This window comes from Eumetopias jubatus, unplaced genomic scaffold (assembly GCF_037043125.1).
Source record: "Eumetopias jubatus isolate StellerSeaLion01/CBP00866 unplaced genomic scaffold, mEumJub1_p1.0 scaffold_4, whole genome shotgun sequence".
Classification (NCBI taxonomy): Eukaryota; Metazoa; Chordata; class Mammalia; order Carnivora; family Otariidae; genus Eumetopias; species Eumetopias jubatus.
Window position 1 is genome coordinate 108,278,570 of NW_028274810.1, and position 27,476 is coordinate 108,306,045.

The 27,476-nt window shown below is 60.1% G+C and overlaps 1 protein-coding gene across 7 annotated transcripts in view; it reads left to right on the forward strand.

Moving 5' to 3' along the window:
* PLEC (plectin) overlaps positions 1–27,476 on the forward strand; it is a 57,415-nt gene that overhangs the window by 4,076 nt on the left and 25,863 nt on the right. The window contains exon 1 of one of the 7 annotated variants that reach the window (XM_028093475.2): positions 17,728–18,464. The exons of 4 other annotated variants lie outside the window; for them this stretch is intronic. In XM_028093475.2, coding sequence (XP_027949276.2) covers positions 17,927–18,464 — 538 coding nt within the window. In that variant the 5' untranslated portion in view covers positions 17,728–17,926. Of the gene's footprint in view, positions 1–17,727; positions 18,465–23,810; positions 24,110–25,529; positions 25,754–27,476 lie in introns of those variants that run through there. 2 more of the 7 variants (XM_028093483.2, XM_028093479.2) reach the window with 2 other exon arrangements.

A 27,476-nucleotide genomic window follows, 5' to 3' on the forward strand; every position in this document is an offset into this window, starting at 1 on the left:
TTGCTCTCTACCCACTGACCTCCCCCAGGCACGGAGAGGTTTCATAGGGCCTAGGGCTCTTTCCTGCCAGGCCACCCTCCCCTAACAGCTTCTGCTTGATCTCTGGCAAGGTGGCTGTGCTGTGTGGTTCTCCTGCCAGGGCTGTGGTCACCCCGTTGGCCTGGTCCTACCAGAGATGCTCCTGGGACAATGGGCTCCTGAGGGAGGGAGCCTAAGTGTAGAGAGGGCCGGCCTGCTGCTCTTACCTCCCAGAGCTGGCCCAGCCTTGGAGGGCCCATCTGGACAGGTCCTGGGCAAGGAAGCAGCCGCCCACGTGAGCCACAGTTCTCCTGGCACACCCCAGGACAGAACTGTTTATGAAGTAGGGCCGCCCACACAGAATACATAGCGGTTTGTTCCAGAATCTTCCTTGGTGTGATCAGGGCACAAGGCTGCGTGTGGTCCAGAGCCTGTCCGGGGCATGCATCTGAAGCATCCTGACCTGAGTAGTTGTGTTCCCTCTACCCCCTCGGGTGGAGACCTGCCTCCCAGGAGGGAGATCTGACAGGCCCCTGGGGGGTTTCCTGTCTCGGTGCCTGCCCTTCCCAACCCAGCCTCCCTGGGTGCCAGGCTTGATGTTGGACACACTGGGCTGTCTTGGCCCATGTCCACCTCCTGGGCATGGTGGCTGGAGGCTGACAATAGGGCAGTGGGCGACTGGTGCCTGCTTCTTGCCGGAGGGTGCAGAGGGTGGACGTGTCAGTGCCGTGGCCCAGCTCCACGGTCGTGTGGCACTGGCAGCTGGCCATCACTAAGTAGGAGAGCAGGTGCTGGGGGCTTCCCACACAGGCCCGGGCGTCAGAGGGCTTCTGGGTCATACTGGGCACCCCCATGACTCCTCAGTTCCTTTGAGTAAGGGGCTAGGTTGGTGCCTATGGCCAGCCCAGGGCTGCTGCCAAGGCCAGGAGTAGTCTAGAGGAGGCCATAGGTGGCTGGGCTATGGGCCACAGGTCTGACCATTGTGCACCCCTTGGACCTACCAGAGGACCAAGGTCCTGGCCCATCTTGTCCCTGGAGGTGGAGGGCTCCCAGCGAGGGAGGGAGGGAAGGCATGGCCCCTGCTGTCAGCCAGTGTGCAGGTGGGGAGGAGGCTGAGCCCCCCTCTCTTGGGGCCCAGCACAGCGCTCTCTGGCTCTGCCTCGGGGACTGCCCCTCAGACCCGTCCAAGCACTCCTGGCCCCTCACGGCCCATGAAGGGCTAGCTTTCACCGCCCCCCCACCCCGGCCCTACCCATGAGAAGCTCCTTCCCCAGCTGCCCCTCCAAAGTCCAGCCACTCAGCCCCTCCCCCTAGTGATCCCCTCCCCCCCCACAACACCCCAGGCCCCACCCTGGACACGTCATTTATTCCCCGGCTCTCCCCCTGGAAATCCCCAGTCTTCCCTTCATGGTCACTGCTCTGCCCAGAACATTCTCAGTTTCCTGCCTGCCTGAGCTCCCCCCCCCCACCCCCGCCTTCTCTCCAGGGACGATTCCACGTGGGGCTGGAGCTACTGCGTCTATGGGGGGAGAGCTCTGGGTGCCCTGTGGGAGAGGGGCTGCAAGGGCTGTCCTGACTCCCAATTCCCCAGAGCCTGGCCTAGAGCAGCTCAGAGGCTGGGTGTGGGAGGGCAGGGAGGGTTAGGGGTGAGGGAGAATCCGCGTGGGCCAGGTGAATGGGGTAAGGGTGCTGGTAAAGGAGCAGCCCAAGTCCCTTGTGGTGCTGTGTGCATAGGGCCAGGGGCCTGTCCATGGGTCAGGGCAGGGACTGGGGCTAGCCAGGAGGGCCTGGGGAAACCGGAATGGAGACTTTAAGGCCGTCCCGTGGGGCTGGGAGCAGGGTGGCCGCAGAGTCAATGTGGATCAGAGCGCAGCACCTGGGTGTTCTGACAAAGCCGCTGTGGTGGTCCGAGCTGGGGAGTGGCATGGGGGTGGGGGTGGGGGTGGGGGGCAGGGCCTCCAGGCAGAAGGTTTGGGTAGGGAGCCTGCATGGCCTGAGGAGAAGGCCTGGGGAGAAGGTGGGTCCAGAGAGGCCCTGGGAGGGGTGTCAGCATGTCTGCAGGGCATGGGCCCAGTGTGTGTGTTGTGTTTTCTTTGAGACTCAGCTGGAGGGGCTTCCCCCCTCCCTGGCAGGACTGGCATCATGCCTGGCACCCTCCTCACATGTCTCACCTTTTCCGGGCCTGGACTCTGAGCTGGGTCATCTGTGTCCCTGGCGCCACCCCAGGCCCTCAGCCAGCATTTGCAGGGGCCTTGCGTGGATGAGTGGGTGATCAGCATGGGGTGTCGTGTTTGGTGACCAGGGCTCAGCCAGCAGGAGCCAGGCTAGCGGTTATCTGGGCTCTTTGGAGAGGACTTTTGGTCTGTGTTTACTGTCAAAAGTACAATGTGCTCAAAGGAAACAAGACAAAACAAAACAATGACCACATTATGGAAGTACAAAAAAAAACTGTTATAGTCACACCTCTGGCCCCCAGTCTCACTGGCTGGGGTGACCACAGCGTGAGTGTGAGTGTGTGTGTGTGTGTGTGTGTGTGTGTGTGTGTGTGTGTAAGAGGGAGGGAGGGAGGGAGGGCAGTGGTTTTTAGCATATTAATAGACTTGTGAAACCATCACCACAGTCAATTCCGGAACACTGACATCCCCCCACCCGGCCCCTGGCAAACCCTGATCTACGTTCAGTCTCTTAAGGATTTGCCTGTATCAGACATTTCTTATAAGTGGCATCAAACCATTTGTATCTGGCTTCTTTTATTTAGCATGATGTTTTCAAGGTTCGCCTATGTCATAGCGTGTGAAGGACGTCATTCCTTCCATGGCAGAACCATACTCGATGGTACAGATACACATGTTCTGTTTCTCTGTGCGTCAGTTGATGGACATCTGGGCCATTTCTACCTTTTGGCTATTACGAATAATACTGTTGTGGACATTTGTGAGCAAGTTTTCGTGTGGACCCATGTTCCCATGTCTCCTGGGTAAACACGAGGGAGTGCATTTGCTGGGTCATGTGGTAACTCTATGTTTAACTGTCAGAAGCACTGCCAGGCTGTTTCCCACAGCAGCTGCACCGTCCTGCGCTCCTCACAATGGCGTGCGAGGGTTCCAGTTTCTCCACGTCCTCACCAGCACTTAGGCTTATCTGTCTTTTTGAGTGTAGACATTCAGTCCTAGTGGGTAGAGGGAGAATCTCATTGTGATTTTGACTTTGGTTTCCTGGTGGCTAATGATATTGAGGGCCCTTTCATGTGCTTATTGGTCATTTGTGTACCTTCTTTTGAGGAATGTCTGTCCAGATTCTTTGTCCATTTTCAAATTGGGTTTTTATCTTTTCGTTGTTGAGTTGTAGGTGTTCTTTATGTATTCTAGATATATGTCCCTTACCAGGAATGGGATTTGCAGAACTTTTCTGATTCTACAGGTTGTATTTTTACTTTCTTGGGGGTGTCCTTTGAAGCATTAAAGTTTTTAATTATGATAAGTCCAATGGGTCTATTTTTTTTGCTTGTGCTTTTGGCATCATATCTAAGAAATTATTGCTTATTCCAAAGTCATGACGATTTATGCCTAGGTTTTCTCCCAGGAGTTTTATAGTTTTAGCTCTCACATTTAGGTCTTTGATCTATTTTGAGTTAATTTTTAAGTGTGGCATGAGGTAAGGGTCCAGCTTCATGCTTTTACTCATGGATATCCAGCTGTCGCAGCACCATTTGTTGGAATGGTTATTCTTTCCCCAAGGAATGCTCTTGGTCCCCTCAGGCTTTTGCATGGGCACTAAATATTCCATTACCCAGGAGCACCAGTTTATTTCCCTGGTCCCTTTACATGGACATTTGGGCTTATCGTTAAAAATGATTGTATTTCGGGGCGCTTGGGTGGCTCAGTTGTTGAGGGTCTGCCTTTGGCTCAGGTCGTGATCTCAGGGTCCTGGGATCAAGCCCCACGTCAGGCTCCCTGCTCCGCAGGGGCCTGCTTCTCCCTCTCCCGCTCCCCGGGAGCGTGTCTCTCTCTGTCAGATGAATAAAAATTAAAAAAGAAAATCTTAAAAAAAAAAGATTCTATTTCTAGATTGCCTTCTGGTGTACGTGAGTGCCGCAGATACAAGACACACTAGTTCTCCAATTCTTTGCCAACTGATTGATGAGAAAACCCAAACTGTTATAATTTGCATTCTTTGATTGGTAAATAAAGTGAGCATCATTTTGTAGTTCTCAGCTATTTTCACTTTTCTTCTTTTATGAGTTGCCTATTCAAAAATGTTGTTCAGATCTAGGAGGCAGGCAGGTAAGGATCAGGGTTGGAAAAAAAAAAGCATTGTTCATTTTTCTGGAAGATGTGTTTCTCTTTGAATTATAAGAGCTCTTTCCGGGGCACCTGGATGGTGCAGTTGGTTAAGCCTCTGACTCTTGGACTCTTGGTTTTGGCTCGGGTCATGATCTCAGGGTCCTGGGATTGAGCCCCGTGTCAGGCTCCCTGCTCGGTGGGGTGTCTGCTTCTCTGCTCCTCCCTCTCCCTCCCCCCTCCCTGCTCGATCCTGCTCTTTCTCTGAAATAAATAAATAAATAAATAAATAAATAAATAAATAAATCTTTTCAAAAAGCCTTTAAAAAAAAAAGAGCTCTTTACATATTATGAATATTAACTTCCTTGTTTGTTACATATGTTTCAAATTTGTCTCCCAGTTTGTTACCTTTGGTAAGTAAACTTTTATCGAAATAAAACATTTCTCCAGAAAAGCCTACAAATTATACACACGTGGCTTACTTAAATTTCAAAGTTTCCTTGTGACCAGCACTGAGATCATGAAAATAGCTTCTTAGCCTCTTAAAAGGTCCCGTGTCCCCCGTTGCTGCCTTGACTTCTCACACCATGCGTCAGTTTTGGCTGATTGTCATTTAGTTCTGTCTATGGTGTCTTTAGCCATATCAACTTTAAAAAATTTCCCAGTCTTTTATTTTATGACCTCTGAATTTTATGTTCTGTTCAGGATTCTCCTCTTTTATAAAAACAGTTGCTGAGAGTGTCTTCAAGTTCTGGTGTGTTTGTGTTCTAACATCGTCCTGTTTCTCTGGAATTTGTTCGGGGCTGAAGTGTGTGGGAGACGGGGTGTTGTGCTCAGGGTCTGGACTTGGGTTAATGGGTGACAAGGAGGATTTTGAATATCTCCTTTCCCATGAAACTCAGCTTCCTGAGGGCAGGGTCCGTGTCCTGCTGCACTTCTGTTATAAGACAAGCGTGGCTTAAGAATGAGTGGATGGATGCGAGGGAGAAGTGGACCCCGAGCCAGACCCCTGTGCGAATCCTGGTCTGGCATGAAGACTCCTGGGTGCCCCCAGAGCAGTTGCTGAGGAGAGACATAGTGGTGGCAGGAGGCAGGGTGGGAGCCGAGGAGATTCAGAGCAGCTTGGGAATGGAGCAGCATTTCTGCAACAGGGAAGGCAGAAGAATGGGAGTTTGCTTTTGGGCATAGGTGTTGGAGATGAGCAAGCCTACGGAGACTCCAAGATGCTGGAAAAGGCTGGATGAGCTGAGGGAGGCCAGTCTGGGGCAGTGCTCTGGGGCACTCACGAGGAAGAGAAGAGGCCCGTGCTCTGCGCCTTGGGGCAGCTGGGGAAGCAGGGGCAGAGCCGTAGCACGGGGTCCTGGCAGCCCAGTGAATGGGAAGGGGTGATGAACCCCAGGAGGGCTACCTGGGCGGGGAGTCTCGAGCAGACGAGGCCCAAAGAGTGCCCAGCACTTGGTGATAAGGGACACCGGGGACCTTGGTGAGACCTGTTTGAAGGTGCAGATTGGAGGTGTCAAGGGCGATGTAGGGATAAGAAGAGGGGTGCAGGGCTGGAAGGTGTCCGGCAGTGTGGGAGAGAGGACGCCCTCCAGGACAGAGTGGTGGCACGCAGGCGGAACACTGGCCGGGGCCCCTGGGGCGGGGGGGGCCTTGGCCCAGAGGGGCGTCCGTGGCCATCGGGGGTACGGGCATGGCCGAGTGCTGGGCAGTCTCTCTCCTTTACCCATCTGCCCATGTTGGGGCTGAACGTGATCACCCCTTGCCACTGAGGGTGTTGTGGGGTGAGCAGGGCTTGGGGCTGTCAGGCCTTAGGGTGTGGGAAGGTGTGGGTGATGGTGCCCCCAGCCTCGGTTTCCCCATAAAGCCTGAGGGGAGCTGGCGGTAGGGGGCAGGGTCTGGGTGCCTTCAGAAGGGACTCAAGGAGGCTGGAGAGCGTTGATGCAAGCGGGAGCCAGTTGTAGGCCCACCACGGACAGAGAGACACGGTGGTGGGGGAAGCCAGTGTGGTGGGTGTTTGGTGGGGTTGTGGGTGGTGAGGCTGGGGACCCAAGAGGGGGCAGGCACTGGGTTATCTGGTGGGGGCCCAGGTTGCTGGTAGACCGGGTGGAGGGGAGGTCAGGAACTCGTTCTCAGGTGATGGGAAGAAGGTGCCCACTCAGAAGACATGGGACAGGAGCCTGTAGGGCTGGCCCTCTCCTCTGGGGGAGCCTGGGCTCTGCTTTAGCTGCAAAGGAGTTGTCCCAGCTGGGTGGTCGGCTCTTGGCAGGGACCTTTACTGCTGTCCTGATGCAAAGGGGATGTGGGGCCAGGAAGAGGGTGAGGGGACACTCTGCTGCCCACTCTGGTTCCTGGGGTGGGGACAGGTTGAGGGCCAATTCTGCAGGAAACGAAGGCCCTAGAAGGATGTCTGGTGTAGCTGGTCTGGAGTCTGGGTTCAGGCGGGCTGGTGGGGGCGCTGGTGCCTGGGACAGAGGGGGAGGGGCGGCCCCCTAGGACGCACGGTGCAGGGCTGGAAGTACGCCCCGCAGGGGGAAGGTGTAAGGCAGCCGGTGGGAAGCCAGAGAGAAGTGTCCACAGCAGGTGTCTCTGGGTGTGGGGCTCTTAGGGTCTTTATTCTGTTCTTTGTTTTGGTTTTTCAAATGAATGTGTATTTTGAACTTTTGAAATGTATCCTTTTTTCTCCTTTCTCGTTAAGTGGATGGCTACAGGAAAGCTTGTAGGACCAGAGTTAGCCTTGAGGGACATGGCTGAGCTTCACTGTGGTTATTACTATAACAACTCATGCCCGGCTGTGGAATACAGCCCCCAAGAACACCCCTCTCCTAGGTTCCTGCGGCAGCTATAACAAGTTGCCTCAATCTGGGTGGCCTGAAACAACAGAACTTTACTGTCTCACTGTTTCGGAGGCCAGAAGTCCAAAATCAAGGTGTCGGCAGGGCCACACTCCCTCAGAGGCTGCAGGGCTGCTCCTACCTGTGTCCCAGCTCCTGGGGGCCGTCAGCCCTCCCTGGGTGTGACTGCAGCTCTGTCTTCAACATGGCCTCTTCTCCTGTCTCTTGAAGGATCCTTGTCACTGGATTTAGGGCCTCCCCGAGTAATCCAGGATGATCTTATCTGAAGACTCTTAATTATAACTGCAAAGACCCTTTTTCCGAGTAAGATAACATTCGTGGGCTCTAGGGATTTGGAGGTGGACGTGTATTTTGGGGACCACCATTCAAGCCACTGTTGTCTGCCCTCTGTCCCCCTAAAACTCATGTCTGTCACATGCAGAATACATTCATCCCTTCTCACCATCCCCCAAAGCATCACCCCATTACAGCATCAACTCCAGTTCAAAACCTTACTTAAATTTCAGGAGCTCAAAAGCCCCACGTCTTGTCCAGAGTGTCTCAGTCTGGACTAGGAGAGGCTCTGGATACAGTCCACCCCGGGGGCAAAATTCCTGTCTGCCAGTGGACTTGTGACACTAGTGAGCTAGTCCTAGGCTGCCAGAATACAATGGTGGGGCGGGCATAGAGCAGACATCCCCCTTCCAAAAGGGGGAACTAGAAAGTGAGCACAGGCTCACAGTCCCAGCCAGTTTGAAACCCGCAGGGCAAATTCCTTACTCCTCTGTGGCTGGATGCTCTACTCTCTGGCCTCCCGCTCTGGGCCCAAGGCTCTGCCCGTGGAGTCCTGTCTCCTTTTCCTTGAAGGGCAGCACAGGATTGAAGCGGAGTAGCACTATCAGCCCATTTCCTGCCTGAAGAATCCCAGAATCCTAACCGTCTTTCCTCATTGTGTCCTGTCTCGGTCCCGTCCTGCAAGCTGGTGGTGTCTCTGCGGGTATGACATTCGCATACACCTCGTGGGTCTCCCGTGTATGTCACAGGGACCCGTGTCCTTAGACAAGAGCGTTCTCCCAGATCTTTTCTGGATGACCCCACTCCATTCCTAGCTTCTGCTGAGACGGCTGAGTGGACCTATGGGTCGGACAGCTAATCTCTTCAGCAGAAGGCTGTCGGGTCACCCTTGGCTGTCTCTCCAGGGCATGCTTTCCCAGCATTAGCCTATCCTGCGATCTGAACAGGCTGTGACTCTCCTGGGTCACCAGTGCTAACTGTCCCTTCCTCGGCGATGTCTGTCCTCCTGAACTTTCCTGTGAGCAGCAAGAGGAAGGCAGGTCACACCTCCCACACTTCACCTGAAATCTCAACAGCTAAAGATCACTCACAAGTTCTGCTTTCCCCCCAACAGTGGAACGTGGTTCAGCCATGTTTTTGCCACTATTTGATAAGGATCACCTTTCTTCTGGTTTCCAGGAATGTGTTCCTTACTTCCTTCTGAATCCTTACCAGCAACACGCTTAGCATCCATGTTTCTTTCTTTCTTTCTTTCTTCCTTCCTTCCTTCCTTCCTTCCTTCCTTTCTTTCTTTCTTTCTTTCTTTCTTTCTTTCTTTCTTTCTTTCTTTCTTTCTTTCTTTCTTTCTTTCTTTTTTTTACGATTTTATTTATTTATTTGACAGAGAGAGACACAGCGAGAGAGGGAACACAAGCAGGGGGAGTGGGAGAGGGAGAAGCAGGCTTCCCGCCGAGCAGGGAGCCTGATGTGGGGCTCGATCCCAGGACCCTGGGGCCATGACCTGAGCCGAAGGCAGATGCCTAACGACTGAGCCACCCAGGCGCCCCAGCATCCATGTTTCTACCAACAGTCTGTCCACGGCAGTCCAAGCTTTTTCTGCCATGCTCCTTGGAGTCCTCCAGCCTCTGTCCACGGCCAGTTCCGAAGCCACATCTGCACACTCAGGCATTGATCACCCACCCCCAGTAACAAAATGTTGACTAGTTTCCTGTGTCTGCCATAACACTTGCCACACACAGGTGGTCTAACACACAGAGATGCATTCTCTCAGCTCTGGAGGCCAGAAGTCCAAAATCGAGGTGCTGGCAGGGCCATGCTTTCTGGGAACGCTCTAGAAGAGAAGCTTCCTCATCTCTTCTAGCTTCTGGTGGCTGTTGGCGTTCCCTGGTTTGTGGTTGCATCCCCTGTCTTCACATGGCTTCTCCTCTGTGGCTCTGTTCTTTTCTGTCTCATTGATTTTAAAAAATGTGTATAGCATTTTGTAGTACAATTTATTTATAATTTTATAATTTGACATTATAGAGTATTTTAGACACATGTAACTTCTTTTTACTTAATGTTACAACATGGACATCTTTCTATAACATTTACTTACAATATAACATAACATAATATTCCTTTGTAGGGTAACTATATCATTAAAAATTTTTTGTTGTTGTTAAGTAAAGTCTACCCCCAATGTGGGGCTCAAACTCATGACCCTGAGATCAAGAGTTGCTCTACTGACTGGGACAACCAGCCACCAACCATATCGTGTTTAAACTAATCTGCTCTCATGCAACGTTAAGGTTAGTATTTATTTATTTGATATTAGGGTGGCTGCAAGGAGTGGTTTTGTAGCTGGATTGTTGGGTGTATCTGTGACTACTGTTCAAAATAGAATTTCTGGATCAAATCGTGTGTAAAACGTAAGCCTTATCTACACCAAGATACTGTTTTTTACGTATCAGATTGGCAAAAATCCCAACACTTGGATTTCTGGATTGTGTTGGGGAAGCTGTGGGAACCAGGCCAGTGACGGTGCCTATCAGATGGGCGCCCAAGGGGACTGCGCTTCTCGGGGTCCTCGTGGCGACAGGGCTCCTGGGGGAGGGCCGAGGGCCCCGCTGGCAGCCGGGGGACGTCTCTGTGCTGTGGGCTGATGGCAAAGCAAAAGGGTCGGATGGTGCATGTGAGGTGTCACTTTTTGTGTAAAAGGAGGAAAAGTGAGCATCATGTTTGTATTTGCTTGATTTTCCATAAAGAAGTTGCAGAGGAATAAACAGGAAGCCAGCCCCAGCGACTGTAACACCGTGGGGGTGGGAAGGAGCCTTTCCCGCCAGAGTTCTGTGTCTGAGTCGGGGCAACGTTTCCCATTCAAACACGATATGCAGAGTTTCTGAGGTGTTTGCTAGGTATTGCAGTTGCTTCTCCTGCTGATTATGGGAGGCCTCACTCCTGACACCTGCCCAGCACCCGTGTTACCCTTTCAAACGGCCGACAGAACCTTGCCCGTCTAGAACATCACATACGTGAGGCCGTGTTAACAGAGGTACCCAGTGGGGCCAGTGGGAGGGCCAATCAGAATTGCAGGGTTAGCTTGGGGGGTGTTGGACCTCTGCACTGGGGAGCATGAGTCCCCCGGTCTTTCTTTATGCATGGGGGGCTTTCCGCACTTGAGTTCTGACGGATTTTTATTTATCTATATTTACATTGCTAATGAAGGTTTTTTTCCCCTTATGTTTTTCTTTTTCTTTTTTTTTTAAGATTTTATTTATTAAGGAGAGAGAGAGAAAGCACAAGCAGGGTGAGCAGCAGCAGAGGCAGAGGGAGAAGCAGGCTTCCCGCGGAGCAGGGAGCCCGATGTGGGGCTTCATCCCAGGACCTGAGCCGAAGGCAGACGCTTAACCGACTGAGCCACCCAGGCGCCCCTCCCGTTATGTTTTTCTAGTCCTTATTGCTGGCCTATAAGAAACCCCTTGGGTCTTTTAGAGGTATGGCTCAAGCCAGCCACTTTAGCGAGCTCTTTCAAGGGTTCTGACAGATGGTCGGCGGAGTCTGTCTTGGTGCTGAGAGGAGATGCCAGCGTGTGTAAGCGCTCTCTGTCCTGGGCTTCTCCTGCAGAGGCTCCTTTGCCCTCACATGCCCTGGACCAACCTCACGGGAGGAAGCCGAGGGGGAGGCAGTGGGTTTAGGAGGTGTCCCTAACCACTGCCCCGAGGGCCCTGCAGTGTGGCTTGCTCCTTGCAACACTCCCTGCCCCACCACATAATGTCCTTGTGGGACCAGGCGGGGGCCTGGGAGGACAGCCCCGACGAGCCTGTCTGGTCTCTTGTAAACAGTGTGCGCCTTTCCTGGTTTACTGGGCCACTTTTTTTTTTTTTTTTAAATCAGAACTGCTTCTGGGTTTTATCAAATGAGTTGTCAGCGTTTTTGAGATCCATATACAGGTTTTCTTCTTTAATCTGTTAATGAGGCAAAACTATATTAATAGAGGTCCTGGGAGTACCTCATCCTGGCACCAGGAGAGATCCTTCCCTTTCTGCCCCCACGGCCAGGCCCACGTGTCCAGGTCTGGGGTTTGGCGATGCTGAGGCAGCCACCGGGGCCACCCAGCTAAGTGTCCCTGCATTAGTTCGCTTGTCCCTGCTGGGAGGGACTGGCAGAGGGGTGCATGCAGTGAGACACCGGTGTCTCCCCTGGCCCGGAGACAGGGTCCACCACGCTGCAGGGGGCAGGGCAGCCCAGGGTGGGCGGTGCCAGCAGGGCTGTGGTGGGACCTGGTGTGTGCATGGCCGTGTTCTGGGGGCTGCCAGGACCAGCCTGCTGAGAATGGAAGTGGCGTGGCAGTGGCTGTGCAGATGAGGATGGGTTTGAAAGCTATTTGGGGGCAGAATGACGGAGCATGGGATGTGGGGGCTGGACCCAGGATCCCCCACCAAAGTCTCTGGCAGGCGCCTGGTAACAGCGCTATTCTTGAAGGGGGCTGCACGGAGACAGCTGGATGGGGCCTGAAGAGGTGACCTCGGTGCTGCCCAGGCCTTGCCCAGGATCCGCAGGAGCCGGTGTAGTGAGCCTAGACCTCCCAGGAGCCGCCCAGAGCGGCTGGTCGGGCCGAGTTCCTGCCGTCATCCAGCAAGGGGTGGCCTCCCAGGCAGAAGGTTCTCCTCCTGCCCCAGCCCAGCTCCAAGGTGGAGGTGGACCCTGGGCTGTGGCTGTAGGGCGAGATGGCCCCCGTGCTCCTGCTGCGGGCGCGGTCTGTGGGTCGCACCGGGTCAGGTCTTCCCTGGGTGATTGTCCACCTAGGTGGAAGGTGTCTGCTCACACAGCTACAGTTGTTACACGTGCCCCCTGCATGAGATCACCTGAGTCACCTGCTGGGAGCCCCAGCAGCACAGGCTGCCATGGGGGTGGGGGACAGCTTTGAAGCTCGGGGGGACCATCGGGAGGAGTGCCGTGCCGAGGGCAGGCAGGGTCTTGGGGAGCAGTGGGACTTTCTGAATGACAGATGAGGGTGTGTGGGGGCAGGGGCAGGGACCCCTCCTTGCGGGTCCTAGGGATTTGGAGGTGGATGTGTATTTTGGGGACCAAGCTAAGGTAGCCAAGCCTACCAGGGTCTCACAGGTCTTGTGAGGAGGGCTTTGTCTCAGACAGAGGGGCTGGGAAGGAGGGGGGACCTGGTTGTGGTGCCAGGGCTCAGCTCAGGTTCCAGGGACCCCAAGGGCATGAGCTGGCTCCTGGAATTTGCAGAAAGCTTCACCATTCAAGGTCTGAGCTCCTGGCCCGGGTGACCTGATAAGGCTCTAGCAGGCATGAGAGAGCCATGCTGCCGGGTGAGACCATCCGCCCTCCTGAGGACCTGCGTATGAGGCTTCGTGGGCAGTGAGGCCGGTAGAAGCTGAGGGTGTAGGGTGGGCCAGAGCCTTCAGTCTTACGCACTGGATCTGGGGAACCTGCTTCCTTTCCTCCTCACTGTACCTCCTGCCTCCAGGCCTTGTCCAAGGTATTCTGAGGGGACCCCCAGCTTGGTGAACCCCCGTGAAGCCCCTCCCCGCCTGCCCCAGCGGTCTCCACATTCTCTGGGACTGGCCCTTTGCACGAGGGGCCATCTTCCTCTGCTTGCTAGCTGCAGCCTGTCCTTTGGTCCTCATGTCGCTGCCCCTTCCTCCGGGAAGGGACCAAGCAAAGGGCTCAGCGTGTCCCATGGAGCCTTGTCAGGGTCCGCGTGGCTGCTGCCCACTGCTGAGGCCGTACCACGTGGCTGCTTTTGGGGGCAGATTCGGCGGGGCAGGCTAAGAACACCTCCCCACCTGGCCTTCCAGCTGCCGCCGCTCTGCTGAGAGCGGCCCAGGTTGCTAGTGGCTGCAGTGACCACTTACAGGCGGGCAGCCCAGCTGGCGGGGACCAGGTAGGGGACACTCCTCTGAATGGTTGACCCCCAGAGTGGGTGTGCAGGCTGTAAGGGTGGGTGGCCTGGCCTGGAAGGAGACTGAGTCAGGCTGGCCACATCTTGTGGGGGCTGTGTCTCTCCCCCACAGCCCAGCGCAGAGGGCCAGGGTGGAAAGGCAGGGCGCAGTCCTGGGGTGGGCACCCTAGGTGTGAGCAAGGCTCCTGCAGTAACTGATGGCTTCCCGTGGTGCAGTGAGTGAGATGGGCCGCACCCTGAGCCCACCCCGTCAGTGCCGCCAACATTTGCCCCAGGACCAGGTGGTGATGGTCAGGAGACTGAGCGCTCAGCATTCAGGCTGCTGGTGGGGACCCTGCAAGGAGATGTGCTGGGGCCTGGACTGGAAGTAGCAGTTGGTGGAGATGCTGATGAGTGGACAGACTGGACGGTGGAGCTGCCAGGGCCTGTGGGGTTGGCCACGAAGGGGGGGGTGCAGCAGCCCCAGGGGGGTGGCCTGCAGCACTGCATAGTGGGTAGAGATGTACCCACTGAGCTGGGAAGATAAAAGCATCCCAAGACAAGCATGACTGGAATTTGCTCAGTGGGAGCGGCTGAGGCTGGGGTGCAATTTAGAGTCCTGCGGGACATGAAATCTTAGGAGTCAGAGTATACAGAGAGCATCTTGAGCCAAAGGAGTGGGTGAGGTGGCCCAGAGGAGCGGCTGGCCACCCAGGGAAGAGGGTGGAGTGTGGGTAGGGGCAGAACCGTTGGGGCAAGGGAGGTGGTGAGGTGAATAGTGGTGACGTGATCAAGGGGCAGGTCCAGGGTACTGGGGCCTCCCGCCCTTGCCCTGGTGGGATCCGCCTACCCTCCACAACCAGGGTGCTGGCTGAGGAGGTCGCCAGGTGGCCCAGACCAGTGGGTACCTCCTGCAAGGAGTGAGTGGCCGTGGCTTCGAGTTCCGGGAAGCCACGTGCACGAACGACCCGAAGGTCACTCTGAGGGTGGCAGAGGCCAAGGCCCAGGGACTGTGGGTGGGGAAGGGTGGGCCATTGGAGCGCACCTGGATCCGGCCTGGTGACCCGGCAGTCTAGGTGGAGTTAGCAGGGTCAAGCACCACGAGGTGGAGGCTGGAGGATGGGGGCGGGGCGGCGGCCTTGCCTTGCGCATTGATCAGCCCAAGCCCCGCCCCGAGCTGGCAAGCCCCGCCCCAGGCCTCCCGGCTCCTCCCCCAGGCTGCGGCTCTGGCCCGGGCAGTGAGTTGCGGGGCTGGACTCTGCGTGGCGGCGGCGCCGCCGCCCTCAGTCCCGGTGGAGACATGGACCCTTCGCGAGCTATCCAGCAGGAGATCAGCTCCCTCAAAGGTGCGGGCCGGGGACGGGGCCCAAGCCAGGGTGCGAGGACCAGGCAGTGACCTCTATCTGGGTGCAGCCCTGCGGAGGGCTGCGGTCAAGGTCTGCCGTCCCGGGAGTAGCCTCGGGGCTGGGGAGCCGGAGCCTCGGGAGACCCCAGGCCCATGCACCGCCAGGTCTCCACCTGGGCGGGGGCTGCCCTGGGCTGGCCGGGGGCTACTCTTGCCGTGCCGCAACCCTGCAGCCTTGCAGCCTTGCAGTCCTGCAGAGTGTCGGGGGGCGGGGCGGGCTGCTGCAGCGGCGGAGGCGGGTCGGAGGTGAGAGCTGGCTTTTGTGGCGGGTCCGCCCCTTTTCCTCCCGGCCTCTGCGGAGCCCCCGCCCCGCCTGCGGCCCTGCCAGCCTCCCTGCCGCTTTGCAGCCCCGCAGCTCGGCGCCCGAGGGGACCGGCCAGGGCAGTGGGTATCACTGTGGGGAGGCGCCAGGCGGGCTGGCCCCGGGCAAGTCCACACTGCGGCTCTTTGTTCTGGGGTGGGGGGGCTGGGGGCTGCCCAAGGGCTCCGACTGGTTGCCCTGGAAACCTGGAGGGCCCGGGAGGGCTCTGGAGTGTGAGGGGAGGAGGCCGCCCTGCTCCCCCGCCCCACCGACCCGCCCGCCCTGGCCCTCCCGGTGCCGAATCAGCGACTTCGGCTGCGGTTCTGCACGGGTGGGGGCGGGGCAGAAAAGGGCATCCTTCCAGCCCTGGGACTTTGGGGCGGGGGCGCCCCCATCCTGGCGCAGAGAGGGACAGGGGGAGGTGTGCAGGAGCAGACGAAACTGCCAGGAACAGCTTGCTCCAGGCTCCTACCTGCCTCTCCCCTCATTCACTGAGGGCGCCTGGGCCGGTGTGTGTGGGGGAATTCCCTACCATGCCCCGCCCCCTTGCTGAGGTTCCCCACGTTGCTGCCATCGCTAGTGCAGGCCTGTGTAGGAGGAGAGACCTTAGGTCCAAGTGTTTGGGAGAGCTTGGGGGTGGCTTGGAATCATTTTGGGAGGGGGCATCGGTTGGTTTGGGGGGCGACTTGGGGATTTGGGGCGGGTAGGTCGGGAAATCATGCGGGAAAGATGGCCTGGATGAATGGGGTAGGCATGGAGGGAGAGCAGGAGGTGAGTGAGGCGCTGTAGGGTGGGCAGGGGGGAGCGCAGGAGGCCTGTGGGGAGGGCTGAGGAGCACACCAGGAGAGTGGGCGTTTTTTGGACACAGGTCTGGGCCCGGCCACTGTCTGAGTGCCGTCCTGAACCACAGCTGGTGCTGGTTCCCGAAGCCACAGCCCCGGCGGCGGGGAGGGTCCTCAGGCGCTACTGGGCTGAAGGGGCGTGGACGCCGTCCACTCCCGCGCTAGCGGTGCGTCCTCCCGGAGCCGGTCTCCCAGTGGGCTGGCCCGCTTCCTGCCCGCCAGGCTGCAGGGGAATGGCGGAGGGCGGAGGGCGGAGGGCGGGCGCGGCAGGGAGCTGGCGGGCGGGGCCGTGGGGGCAGTTGGCTGTACCTTCAGTTTCCACCGCCGCGTCCGCCAGCACTGGCGCACGCGTGTGTGTGTCTAATGAGTTTGTGTGCGCGCGCGCGTGTGCACGACGGCGTGAGAGAGAGAGAGAGAGAGAGAGAGAGAGAGAGAGAGAGAGAGAGAGAGAGAGAGAGAGAGAGGAGAGAGAGAGTGTGTGTGTGTGTGTGTTGGGGGCGCTGTTTGGAGCTGGCGCTGCGGTGCCATGGCAACGGCCCCATAAACCCGCCCCCACCCGCTGCCAGTTGGCCGCTTGCCCGCGGGCGCCTCCCACCTCGGGATCCCCCACCCCCGCCCTATTTGCCCTATTTATAATCAGTTCCCGGCCTAGCTGCGCTTGGTGGGAATGGGTGTGTCGGCCTGGGGGAAGGGGGAGAGCGCGGATCTGGGTGCGGGTCGGTGGAGTATGGGGTGAAATAGGGGGAGGCACGGGATGTCCATTCTTAGAGCCTCAGCTATGGGAGCCTGGAAGTGACTGATGGGTGTGGCCCTGCCAGGCCCCAGGGCCCTCACGTGGGACCCGCAGCCCGTTGTGGACCCCGCTGCTGGTCCCCCTTTCACTTGGGCCCCTGACCCTCCTCTCTTGTGCTGCTCCTCTCCCCTGCATCTGTCCAGCTTGTCCACAGGCGGACACTCCAGCCACCCAGGGCAGGATGTCTGTGCAGCAGTAGGGGCACCAGGCCTGCCTGGGGTGGCTGGGACTTGGTGACTGATTTTCTGCGGCAGCTGAGAGTTTCTGGCTTCCAACAGCTGGCCTGGGGGTTGGGGGTGGGGATGAAGGCCTGCCCAGAGCCCCCTACTCTGTTCCCTGCTCAGAGTGTTTTGGGGTCCCAGCAGGCTCTGTGTTCCTGCATCCCCCTTGATCTGGCTTGGCAAAGGAAGTGTTAAATGGGGCGGCTGCGGTCCTGGGCCTGGCATGTGGAGGTGGGGGCTCTGTCCCTTTGCCTGTTTGGGGACAGCAGCCAGTGGTGTCCCACGCCTGCCTGTCCATGTTTCACCGCTGCTCTACTACCATCCCCCTCAGGCCTCTGCTCCCCAAGACCCCACTTCCTGCCCAGATTCGGCCCCCCTCCCCGGGCCCCAGCTCTCCCCTCAGACCTCAAGTGCCCCCCCCAGGCCCAGACAGCCCAGCTCCCACTTTCAGACCCTTGTAGTTCCACAAAACCCTGAGACCACAGCCCTGAGTGGGGCCCCCAGCCTGAGGACCCCTCCTGTCATCTCTGCTCCCCGCTTCCCTTCGGCTCTCTGCCACCTCTTCAGATTCTTGCTCTATGGCTGCCACCAACTCCCTCCGCCTCGTCTTGAGAACCGTGAAGGAAGTGTTTAGAAACTGATGTAATTTATGACGTCGGAGCTGTGGGGCCTGGGCAGGGACGGGGGCTGTTGGGGTGGCTGCCACGGCAAGGTGCCCCCCACTCTGCGAGGGGCCCCGGCGGCTGTGGGTGGGAGGGGCCGCCCATGCTGCTGAGTCAGAGGGGGCCGGCCTGGGCGTCCCGGAGGGAGGGCGGGCCGGCGGGAGGCTCGCGCAGCCGGCGGGCAGGCGGCAGTGCCGGCCGGAGACTCACTGAGCCAGGGAGCCAGGCGCAAGAGCCACAAGCCCCAGAGCCCGTGCCCTGGAGCTCAGTGTGGTGGCCCGCCAGCCCGTGTCTCACCCTGCGCCGCGGGTGCCTCCTGGGCCTCCTCCCTGTGCCCCGCCCGTCCCCGCGCCTCACAGGCTCCGTGAGGCAAGTGAGCTCACCAGCAGCCATGGTGGCAGGTATGCTCATGCCGCTGGACCAGCTGCGGGCCATTTATGAGGTGCTTTTCCGTGAAGGCGTGATGGTGGCAAAGAAGGACCGGCGACCCCGCAGCCTGCACCCTCACGTCGCTGGCGTCAGCAACCTGCAGGTCATGCGCGCCATGGCCTCCCTGCGGGCCCGAGGCCTGGTGCGAGAGACCTTCGCCTGGCGCCACTTTTACTGGTACCTCACCAATGAGGGCATTGCCCACCTGCGCCAGTACCTGCACCTGCCGCCGGAGATCGTGCCCGCCTCTCTGCAGCGCGTGCGCCGCCCTGTCGCCATGGTGATGCCTGCACGGCGCACCCCCCATGTGCAGTCTGTGCAGGGCCCCCTGGGCTGCCCGCCAAAGTGGGGGCCACTGCCAGCCGAGGACCCTGCCCGTGAGGAGCGGCGGGTCTACCGTCGGAAGGAGCCTGAGGAGGGGGCAGCTGAGCCCCCTGTGGTGCCCGTCACCGTCCCAGGGAACCTGGTGAGGCCTGGCCTGGAGGCGGCCCCAGCCACAGGTCAGCTGCATCCTGGCCCCAGCCATGGGGGATGGGAACGGGGTGCCTGGGCCCAGGCCTGGCGGGCTGCGGTCGTGGGAACGTCGCTTACGCCGGCAGGTGGTGCTCTGCCTGAGGGTGTTGGCTGCCCCGCTGGTGGGACCCACGTGGCTCCTCCTCCTGGCTTGAGGACCCTGGGCTGGGTAGGCCGAGGAGGAGCCCGCTGCCAGGCCATCCCCAGGCTCCCCTGGGGCTAGGGGTGGGGCTTGCAGCGCCTGGACTGGCAGGACCAGCTGTGAGCACAGCCCTGCCCCACACCAGCTGGTCGCTGTCCTGGCACTGCCTTTGGCCTGGGCCTTCTCAGCGCGTCCCTGTGGCCTGGTTGCCCCTAGGCCCTCTCTGCGTGAGGTGGCAGTGTGCAGGGGAGGAGCCAGAATGGAACGGGGTGGGGGCGGGTGTACCGGTCTCTAGTAGTGTGGCCCAGGTGGACTGCCTGACCTTGCCGAGCCTCGGGTCTGTCCAGTGCGGGTGACATCTACCCCCATGGTTTTGTGGCTCACATGGTGGTGTGATGTGGTATTGTGACGCGGAGCGTGGCTGGAGTGGGGTTGGTGATGGCCCCGGGGGAAGCCCTGGGTTGGGGAGAGAAGAGCAGACCCCAGGCAGGAGCATTGCCAGCAGACCAGAGGCCAGGGTGTGGTGGGCGCTGGGCCCAGGCCTGGGTCTGTGCGGATGGTGGAAGGTGGGTCCCAGAGGGTGGAACAGGTCCTGTGGTCCCAGGGGTTGCCAGGTGACCCTTCGCAGTGTCCTTCCTCTGTGGCATCCCTCTGTCCCTAAGCAGCTGTGCTGGCAGGACTCAGATGGGCAGGTGACTTGTGTCCCATACAGCTTGAGGCTCACACGTGTGCTTTCAGAGCTCACTGGCCTTGGTGCTGACTTGGGGTGGCCCTGGTGCCCCAGCAGAGGTCGGGCTTGGCTGCTGTTAGCACCTTTGTGTCTTGTCACCTGGGGAGGAACCTGGTCTCTAAGGGTCTGGGAAGGGGGCCTGCCATGAGGCTGGCAGGGTGGGCAAGAGTCTGCCAGGTGAATAGGGGCCCCTATTCAAGTTCCGGTGTGGTCTGGGTTGGACCCACTAGGGCTGTGCCATGGGAGCCCATCTGGGAGGATCAGTGAGGTGGTGGGCCAGAGGAATGGTCTCTGGGCTCTCCCCATGGCCGTGGACAAGTTGCATGGCCTCTTCAAACTCCTGTCGATGGGGTGACAGTGTCTCCCACAAGGGGACGGTGAGTGCTTGGCCGGGTGTTGGTCAGCACTGACTAGCATCCAATGGCCAAGTTCCAGCCCCGGGACCTTCGACTCTTGCCACCGGCACCCCAGCCAGCTCCCTCTCGAGTCATGGGTGTGGTGAGCGTGAGCTCCTCTTTCCTTTTCTCTCCTCCTTCCTTGTCTATGGCCAGGCTGGGTGGCTGGGCAGGCACATGGTAGTGGGGCCAGGATGGGGGACTGGGTGTGGCTGCAGTGGGCAGAGCGGAGGGCACCCCCAGCCCTGATGGAGGTGACTCAGTGTTCCCTCCCAGCGGCAGCCACAGGCGGCAGCTCAGAGTTTCCAACAGGAAATGAACTCCAGCTCCAGGCTGAGTCAGGCCTGCGGGTGTGGGCTTCCCAAGGGCTGAGCGCAGGACCAGAGAGCCAACCTTACTGGGGGGCACCTAGGGCATGCGGGGTGCTGGCTATGGTGCAGGCACATCCTCATCTCTGGGGTTGCACCTAGAATCACCGACTTCTCAGAGAGACCCCTTCCTCCCCGGCTCTGTCCTCTCCAGTCTGCTGCTAGAAGGTTGAAGGCAGGAGTGTATGGGGCCAACTGCACTGATCACCAGAATGGACTCGGTCAGTGGGTCACCTCTGTCTGTCCAGCCTTGGTCAGGGAGCCACGGACGCTGTGAGGCAGTCAGATGTGCCTGCTATACCTCCGTCCCCACCTGTGAGCCCTGGTGGTCTGCTCATCTGTGTGGGAAGGCATCTGGGGATAGCCTGAGATGAGGGATGAGCGACGGGGCAATCAGGGAGGACCCCTCTGAGGAGGTGCTCTGAGCTGAGCCTGACTGCTGAGGAGCACCTGCTCCACCAAGAGCAGCCCAGTAGAGCGAGGGACGAGGGGAGGGTGGGGGCTGGGAAGCCGAGGCCATGGGCTTTTATATATGAAGTTCGTCTACGTTTCCAATATTGATGCTTTGCCCAGCTCAGAACTCCAGATGACCCGAAATGCTCATAAAGGAAAGGTACCGCCTGAGTGCTCCCAGCACCGTACACAGAGCCATTCCATGCAGCAGGTGGCCCACCCTGCCGTGTACCTTGACTCTCCCGTGTGGCACTTGTGTCCCAAGGGAACCCGGGGTCAGCACACAGAACCGCCTTGCTCTTTTTCATGGCTGCTCAGCGCCACGTGGTGCGACAGGGTTTTGCAACAACACTAGGTCTGTGTCTGGTCTGTGCGTGTTTGCTGGGATAGCTGTAGAGCTCTGGCGGGTTTTTAGAGCAGGTATGGCAGGATTAGATTCGTCTTTCCTGGGTCCTGTTCGGCTGCGTGGGCAGAAGCATGGAGGATGGCAGAGGCAGGGGCACAGTGTGGCATTTGCCCAGGCTAGAGACCACGGGGGCTGGGACTGAGCCGGTTGTGGGTTCTGTGGTGGAGGAAGGGGCTGGCCCTGGGGGCTGGGGGAATGAGGGTGTTGAGGGGGCTTGGGGGAAGGGCAGGGCGGGGGGGTCGTTGTGGGGAGGCTGGTCAGGGCAGGCATTAAAGACTGGCGGGCCCCGTGGGCTGCGCTGAGGCTCAGGGATTTCGGGCAGGCCTGTCCACTGTACCACCTAGGCTGGTTGGACCCGTTTGTCCACTGGGCTTCAGCTCTGCGGGCTTCAGCCCTGCTCAGCTCACTGACTAAGGGGTGGCCATGAGGAGGAGTCACAGCTCCCAGAGCTGGGTGGGGAGGCCAGGGCCTGAGCGAGCCCTCCCTCTGCCTCCCACCCTTCCGCCCTCCCTGCCGTCCCTGCCTTTCCTCCCTGCTGGCTCCGTGCTCAGCCACCATGGACAGGTACAGCATGGAGGAGCTGATTCAGCTGGGCCAAGGTAGGGCAGAGCTCCAGTGGGAGGGGGGTTGTGGGCATGTGGGCTCCAGCTGGGCTGGACTGGGATCTCCCAGGCAGCCTGTGGCTGGGGCCCTGGGGGCGCTGGGGGCGCCCGCCTTGCCTGGGACATCAGAACGCAGAGATGCAGGAAAGAGCTGGTCTCCCTCTCAGAGTTGCCTGGGAGTGTGTCTGGTGTGGGGATGGATGAACCTATGGGTACCTTTCATCTGGAGGTGAAAGGCCCTGTCCTAGGTGGCCGGTGGGGGGCTACCCACTGCCCTGGAAGGGCCTCCTGGCCTTCAGGAGCCAGTCCTCTAGCTGGCTGTGGAGTCACGGGGCTGCTCTGAGGCTCCCATGAGAGCCAGTGGCTGCAGGTCATTTTCTTTCAGAAATGAGTTTCTGAGATGCAGGATTGGCCAGCTGGAGGCTTGGGGGCCGGCCCCCGACCTTCTCCTCATAGCTCCTGGGCTCCCCAAATGGACCATGGTGCCTATAGCCCAGCGGTCAGAGGCCGAGCGTCGTCTGCTGTGCTTTGTTGCAGGGTGACCTCACGTGCCGGACGCTGCGTGGGCTCCAAGGGCAAGCCCCTCACTTTCCTCAGGCTCCTCATCTGTACCACGCAATAATAGCATAGGACTTCCTTGATGGGGTTGAGATTGAAATAGAATGGTGTTTCACACACAGGAAATGCTACAAAGTAGGATATAAATCCTTCCATCTGGGCCTTAACTCTTTGTTGACCAGGACCGGAGGAGCACCTGGGAGGAGAGGGTAGCATGGTGACCCCCCCATGTCCTGTTTACTGGCCACGCTGAGCTCTGGGGTCTCCAGGATGTGGCTTGGGCATGCCTGCTGACAGGGACCTCCAGCACCAGACCTTCTGCAGACCAGAGGCTGCAGGGGCTCTGGGGTGGGGTCAGGGCAGGCATCAGGAGCAGCCTGGGGCAGGGATGCAGGGCCGTGTGCTGGAGGGCTGGCAAGCGTTGTACCTGCGGCTCAGCCTGGTTTGGGACACCCCGGGTGGTGTGACCTTGGGGAGGCTACTCTGTCTCTCCTGGGCCAGGTGTTGTGTTGAGTGACTTGTGTGGGGCCCTCTGGGAGAAGGGGAGCTGAGCCCCCTGCCCTGTGGCCTCCCCCGAGTGTGCCTCCACTACTTCCTGCATCCTGAGTGGCAGGGCGGGGCGGGGCCCGGCTGCCTCTCCTCCCATGGGCACGAGCCCCCCAGCTTCAGTGTCAGTGCTGGGCCTGGTTCCGAGGTGGACTGACACCAGGTGGCTTCTTATTATTAGAATCATGGGCAGGGGCCTGGGGGTGAGTGTCGGGTGGCGCCGCCCAGCCAGACTGGGCCCCAGTGCCCTCGCTCTGCACGTCATGTTCTAAGTCTGGACGAGTGACGGGCCTCGCTTGCCCTCCTCAGATATTTATATCCCCCCCCCCCCCCGCCCCCTGCCCAGCCCTCCCCTCCCCCATGGACACAGGCTCTGCTGCCGACAGCGGCTCGGCCAGCCGTGCCCTCCCGCCACCACCGCCTCTGCGGGGCTTGCGGCCGCCTCCGCGGGCTCTGTGACCCTCTCCAAGCCTGCTCCCACTCCCTGTCTGCCCCCTGGGCTCCCGCTGCTGTCCCTAATGAAGATCGTGCCGGGTAGGTGGCGCAGTCTTCAGAAGCTCTGTGAGAGCCCACAGGAGGCCCAGGGGTGGGGGTGGGGTGGGGGTGGGGGCAGTGGGCTGGAGGCTCTGTCCTTACTTCCCTGCACACACCCTGCCCTCCCAGGCCATCACCCCAGCCCTCCCTTCGACCCCGTTCGCTGTCCCACATGGGGGTGTTGGGGCTCTGTGGGGTGCTTATCTTTGGGGGTGGTTGGGTCAGCTGCAAGCCTGGGGGGCCAGTGGGGGCTGGGGCGCTGGCAGCCCCTCCCCCCCACTGGGCACCTGGCAGCTGTCGCCGGAGGGCTTCTTGGAGGCAGAGTGGGGTGCTGGGACACTGCAGTCCCCCTCCTGGGGAGGCATGGGGGGCCATGCCGAGGCTGCCCGGGCCGTGCGTCACCACAGGCCCCTCCTCCCGGCGGGTGTGGCTGTGGGTAAGCAGGGGTTAAGGCTCCCGCTAACCTTGAGCGTGCTAGCTGTGTAGGGACAGCTGAGCTGGGCGCCACGGGAGGTGGGTGGGGAGCTCCGAGTGGCCGGGAGGGAGGAGGGAGAGGAGGTGGGAGGGAGCACAGTCAGTGCCGTGTCCGGGACTAGTCCCCGGGGTGCCGGGGCGCCGGGCAGACGGTGCGGTAGGGCGGTCCTGCAGGTTGGGCGGTCCCAGGTCCCGAGGAGCTACCCCCCACCGTCTTCCAAGCAGGAAAGGGAGGGGTCTCCCCGGTCTCTCGCAGCCGGTTCCGAAGGGCAGCTCCACCCGCTCTGCCCACAGCCGTGCAGCCCCAGAGCCATGGAGCCCTCGGGCAGCCTGTTTCCCTCACTGGTGGTCGTGGGCCACGTCGTTACCCTGGCCGCCGTGTGGCACTGGCGCAGGGGGCGCTGGCGGGTGCAGGATGTGCAAGGTAAGCGCCTCTGGCAGCTACCACCTGGGCCGAGCCCGGCTGCGGCCAGCAGCCACCGCCCCTGCCCGGTGGCTGGAGGCGGGGCGGGGTGAGGGGCCGCGTCCCTCCCACTTCTGAATTTTCCTGTCTCCTCCCCTTCCTGTCCCGGAGCTAAGCACCAGCACACAGTCGGAGAGCGGAGTTCTCCTCCCCTGTCTCTTCTGCATTGAGGACACTGCCTGTTTCTCTGGGGGTGGGGCGAGGGTTCAGTGGCTCCTGCCTCCTGGAGCCCCGGCTTGGGCAGGTGGGTACAGAGGAGTTTGGGGGCGGAGGCTCCAGACCAGGGCCACGAGCAGTACAGGAGTGCCTCCTTTGCCAGGAAGGCCTCTTCCCTGCTGCCAAGGACAGAGACTGTCAACACAGAAACCACAGCCGGCAGGTGCAGGGCAGGTGGAGGGCAGGTGCAGGGCTGCTGCCCTGGAGCAGGTCTTGGGAGATGCTCCTGCCCAGGACTGAGGTGGAGCTGGGCCTTAGCGCCCTCAGCCGGGGCACAGGACTGCCAAGGGGCAGGCAGCCAGGCTGCGCTCTGCCCACCCCCTGCTCAAAGTCACCCGCTCTGGGCACCAGCCCACTGCAGGTGTGGCCTGCCCAGCAAGGACGGGGTGGGGCCTGCTTCCTCCGGTGAATGGAGCAGGGTGGGGCCCTGGGGATTGGGTTTCTGGCCTGAGGGGCTACCCTAAGGGATTTGGGGTTGTGCTCTGGTCTGTGCCTGGGTGCACCTGGGGTGCAGGGACTTGCCTGTGATGAGGGTGGCCAGAGCTGCCCCTGGAGGGTCTACCAATCTCAGTTTGGGTGCCAGGCTCGCTGGACCTGAGGTCTGAGTCAGGATGGGGTTTCTAGGCGTGGCTTTGGGGACTGGGGAGCAGAGGGTGACTCAGCTACAGGGGCGTTCAATAAAATGCATGGGACCAGCCCTTCTGCCCCCCTTGATTTGACTTTTCCTCCCTCCCTCGGCGCGCTTTGTCCCCTGTCCTCACGTGGGGAAGGGGCTCCTGTTCCGTTGCTATCTTGGGGTGCCCCTCTCCCTGCCCTGGCAGCGCCCCTTGGGGCTTTGATGCCTCGGTTCTGTTCTTGGCTGTTCTCAGCCCTCTGTTCCCGGCACCGTTCCCAACCGCCAGCCTCTGGGAACGTCAGTCCGTGGGCGTCAGTCTAGGGGAGTTTCCCGGCGCCTAGGCGTCCCCCGAGGCTCCCCTCCGCGGGAACCTGGGCATCCCGCGAGTTCCCATGCCCCTTTGTTCTGTCGGGCAGCCTCCTTCTGCCGCCAGTCCCCCGGGCCCAGTGGGGTCCTCTCCTTCCAAGTAGGGGCGCGGCTTTCCGGCGCGCGCTGGGCGGGGCGCCCCGCCAGGGGCAGGTTCTTCGGGTCTGGGCCGTGCGCCCGCTGCCTGCAGCCTCAAGGCGTGGGCTGGGGAGCAGAGGCTGCGAACCGTCCTCCCTTCTCCTCTGTGGGCGACCCCAGGACGCCCAGGCTCATGGCTGCGGCCGGCACAGGGCGGGCGGGAGGCGCCTTCGCCCTGCAGGAGGTCGTGCTGGAACGGCCGCGCTGGCTGGACGGGGGCTGTGAGCGGGCCCGCAGGCGCTACCTCTACGGGCAGCTGTGCTGCGTAGGTGGGTGCGGCTGCGGGGGGGTGGCGAGGGGCACCGTCTCCGAGGGAACTGCCGGGACCGGGAAGGGGGTGGAGCCCGGCCCAGGTGCAGCCCCTCCCCCCCCCCCCCCCCCCGCTCCGCTCCGGAAACACCTGGGAAGGAAGGAGGCGACGTCCCCTTGGCCTCATTTGTTCGTTATCTGGAGAAGGGGGATGGGAAGGTGGGCGGGGCCGGCTTGGGCTTTGGCCAAGGTTTCTTTCTGCCTTGGGCACCAGGCAGTCGGCAGTCGGGACGCTGCGGGAGGGAGGGAGGGAGGCAAAGAGGGCGGCGCTCCAGGCCTTCTGCCGTCTTAGAGCTCTCCTTGGCCAGCGGGTATCCTCCGTATGAAGGAGCGTCTTCAGTAGCTGTGGAACCCCCAGCCTTAATTTCTACATCTGTAAAAGGAGGACCCTCAGAGGGTCGTGGGCGGCTCTAGGGGACGCTGGCTGGTGGCAGAAAATGTGTTGCTCTGGACAGTACAAGGGTCAAGCAGAGGTGCAGGAGCACCAGTGCGGGAGAGGGAGGGCCAGCTGAGGTCGGCAGCACTGGTGGAGGCCAGTATGCCTGGCTGAGGGCACACACAGGCTGAGCCAGCCTGGGAGGGGTTGTCTGTTGGTTTCAGGGTCTGAATCTGATGGATAGGGGACGGAGCCTGTACAGGGGCAAGGGGCAGGCAGGCGGGGCTGGGAGGAAAAGGCTTTGGAGGTGGAGGGAGAGGAGGGGCTCCGAGGCAGGAGAGCTTCCCCTGGGGAGCAAGTGCTGGAGCTGCCCACCCACTCAAGCATCCTTGGAGACCCCGAGTGGCAGAAAGCTGGAGAAGGGGCTTGGACTGGGGACTAGGGCGGGGGGCCTGGCTCCCGGTTCCTGCTTGTCCTGGAATTCCCTGTTTCCCCCTCCTGACCCGTTCCCAGGGACCTGAGAGGTCCTCTGCCCCTCACCAGAATGACAGTGGGGACCCCGCCTCCCTGCTAGTGCTGGACTAGCCCAGGAGCTGCACATTGTATAGGCTTCTGGAACTCTGGGCGGCTGCTAGGACAAGTGGTCCTCTGAAGGGCCATTTCTGCAGGCTCCAGAGGGGGAGGGGGCAGGTGGGTGTATTGTGGGGTCGGATTTGGAATTTGGGAGGGCTTTGGGAGGGTGAAGAGCTGATGTCTGCTGCGGTTGTGGGGACTGCTGAGCCAGGCCCAGCCAAGCCTCCTCAGGTCCCCAGGCCCTGCATCAGGGTGTGGGGAGTGTAGAGCTGGATGGCCTTCCTGCATCTCGAGCCAGGTTCAGAGTTAGGGCTCCAAGCCTGGGTGTCTGGTTGAGTCACTTAGATGCGGGGAGCAGGGGGTGGGGGGGTTGGGGGTGTTACCAGCTCTTCCTGGCTGGCGCATCCTTTGCCCCATGGTGTTTGGGCGCCCTCCTGTGGCCACAGAGGGGCAGCATGGATGGGGGTGGGGTGAGCTTTTCCGGGAACCTTAGCCTGGAGGCTCAGGGTGGGGGGGGGGGCAGCGGCTCACAGCTGGATCACATCAAGCCAGATGCTCTGACTGGAAAATTCTTGTGGCTGCTTGGGTGGCTGGGGCAGGCCCAGTGCTGGCCATGGGTGGGTCTGTCCGTACCGGAGGAAGCCAGGCCGTACCCGGACCCTTTGCTCCGCCTCCTACCTTTACAACCCTGAATAGCTGCTATCTGTGAGCCCCACCCAAGTGCAAACAGCCCC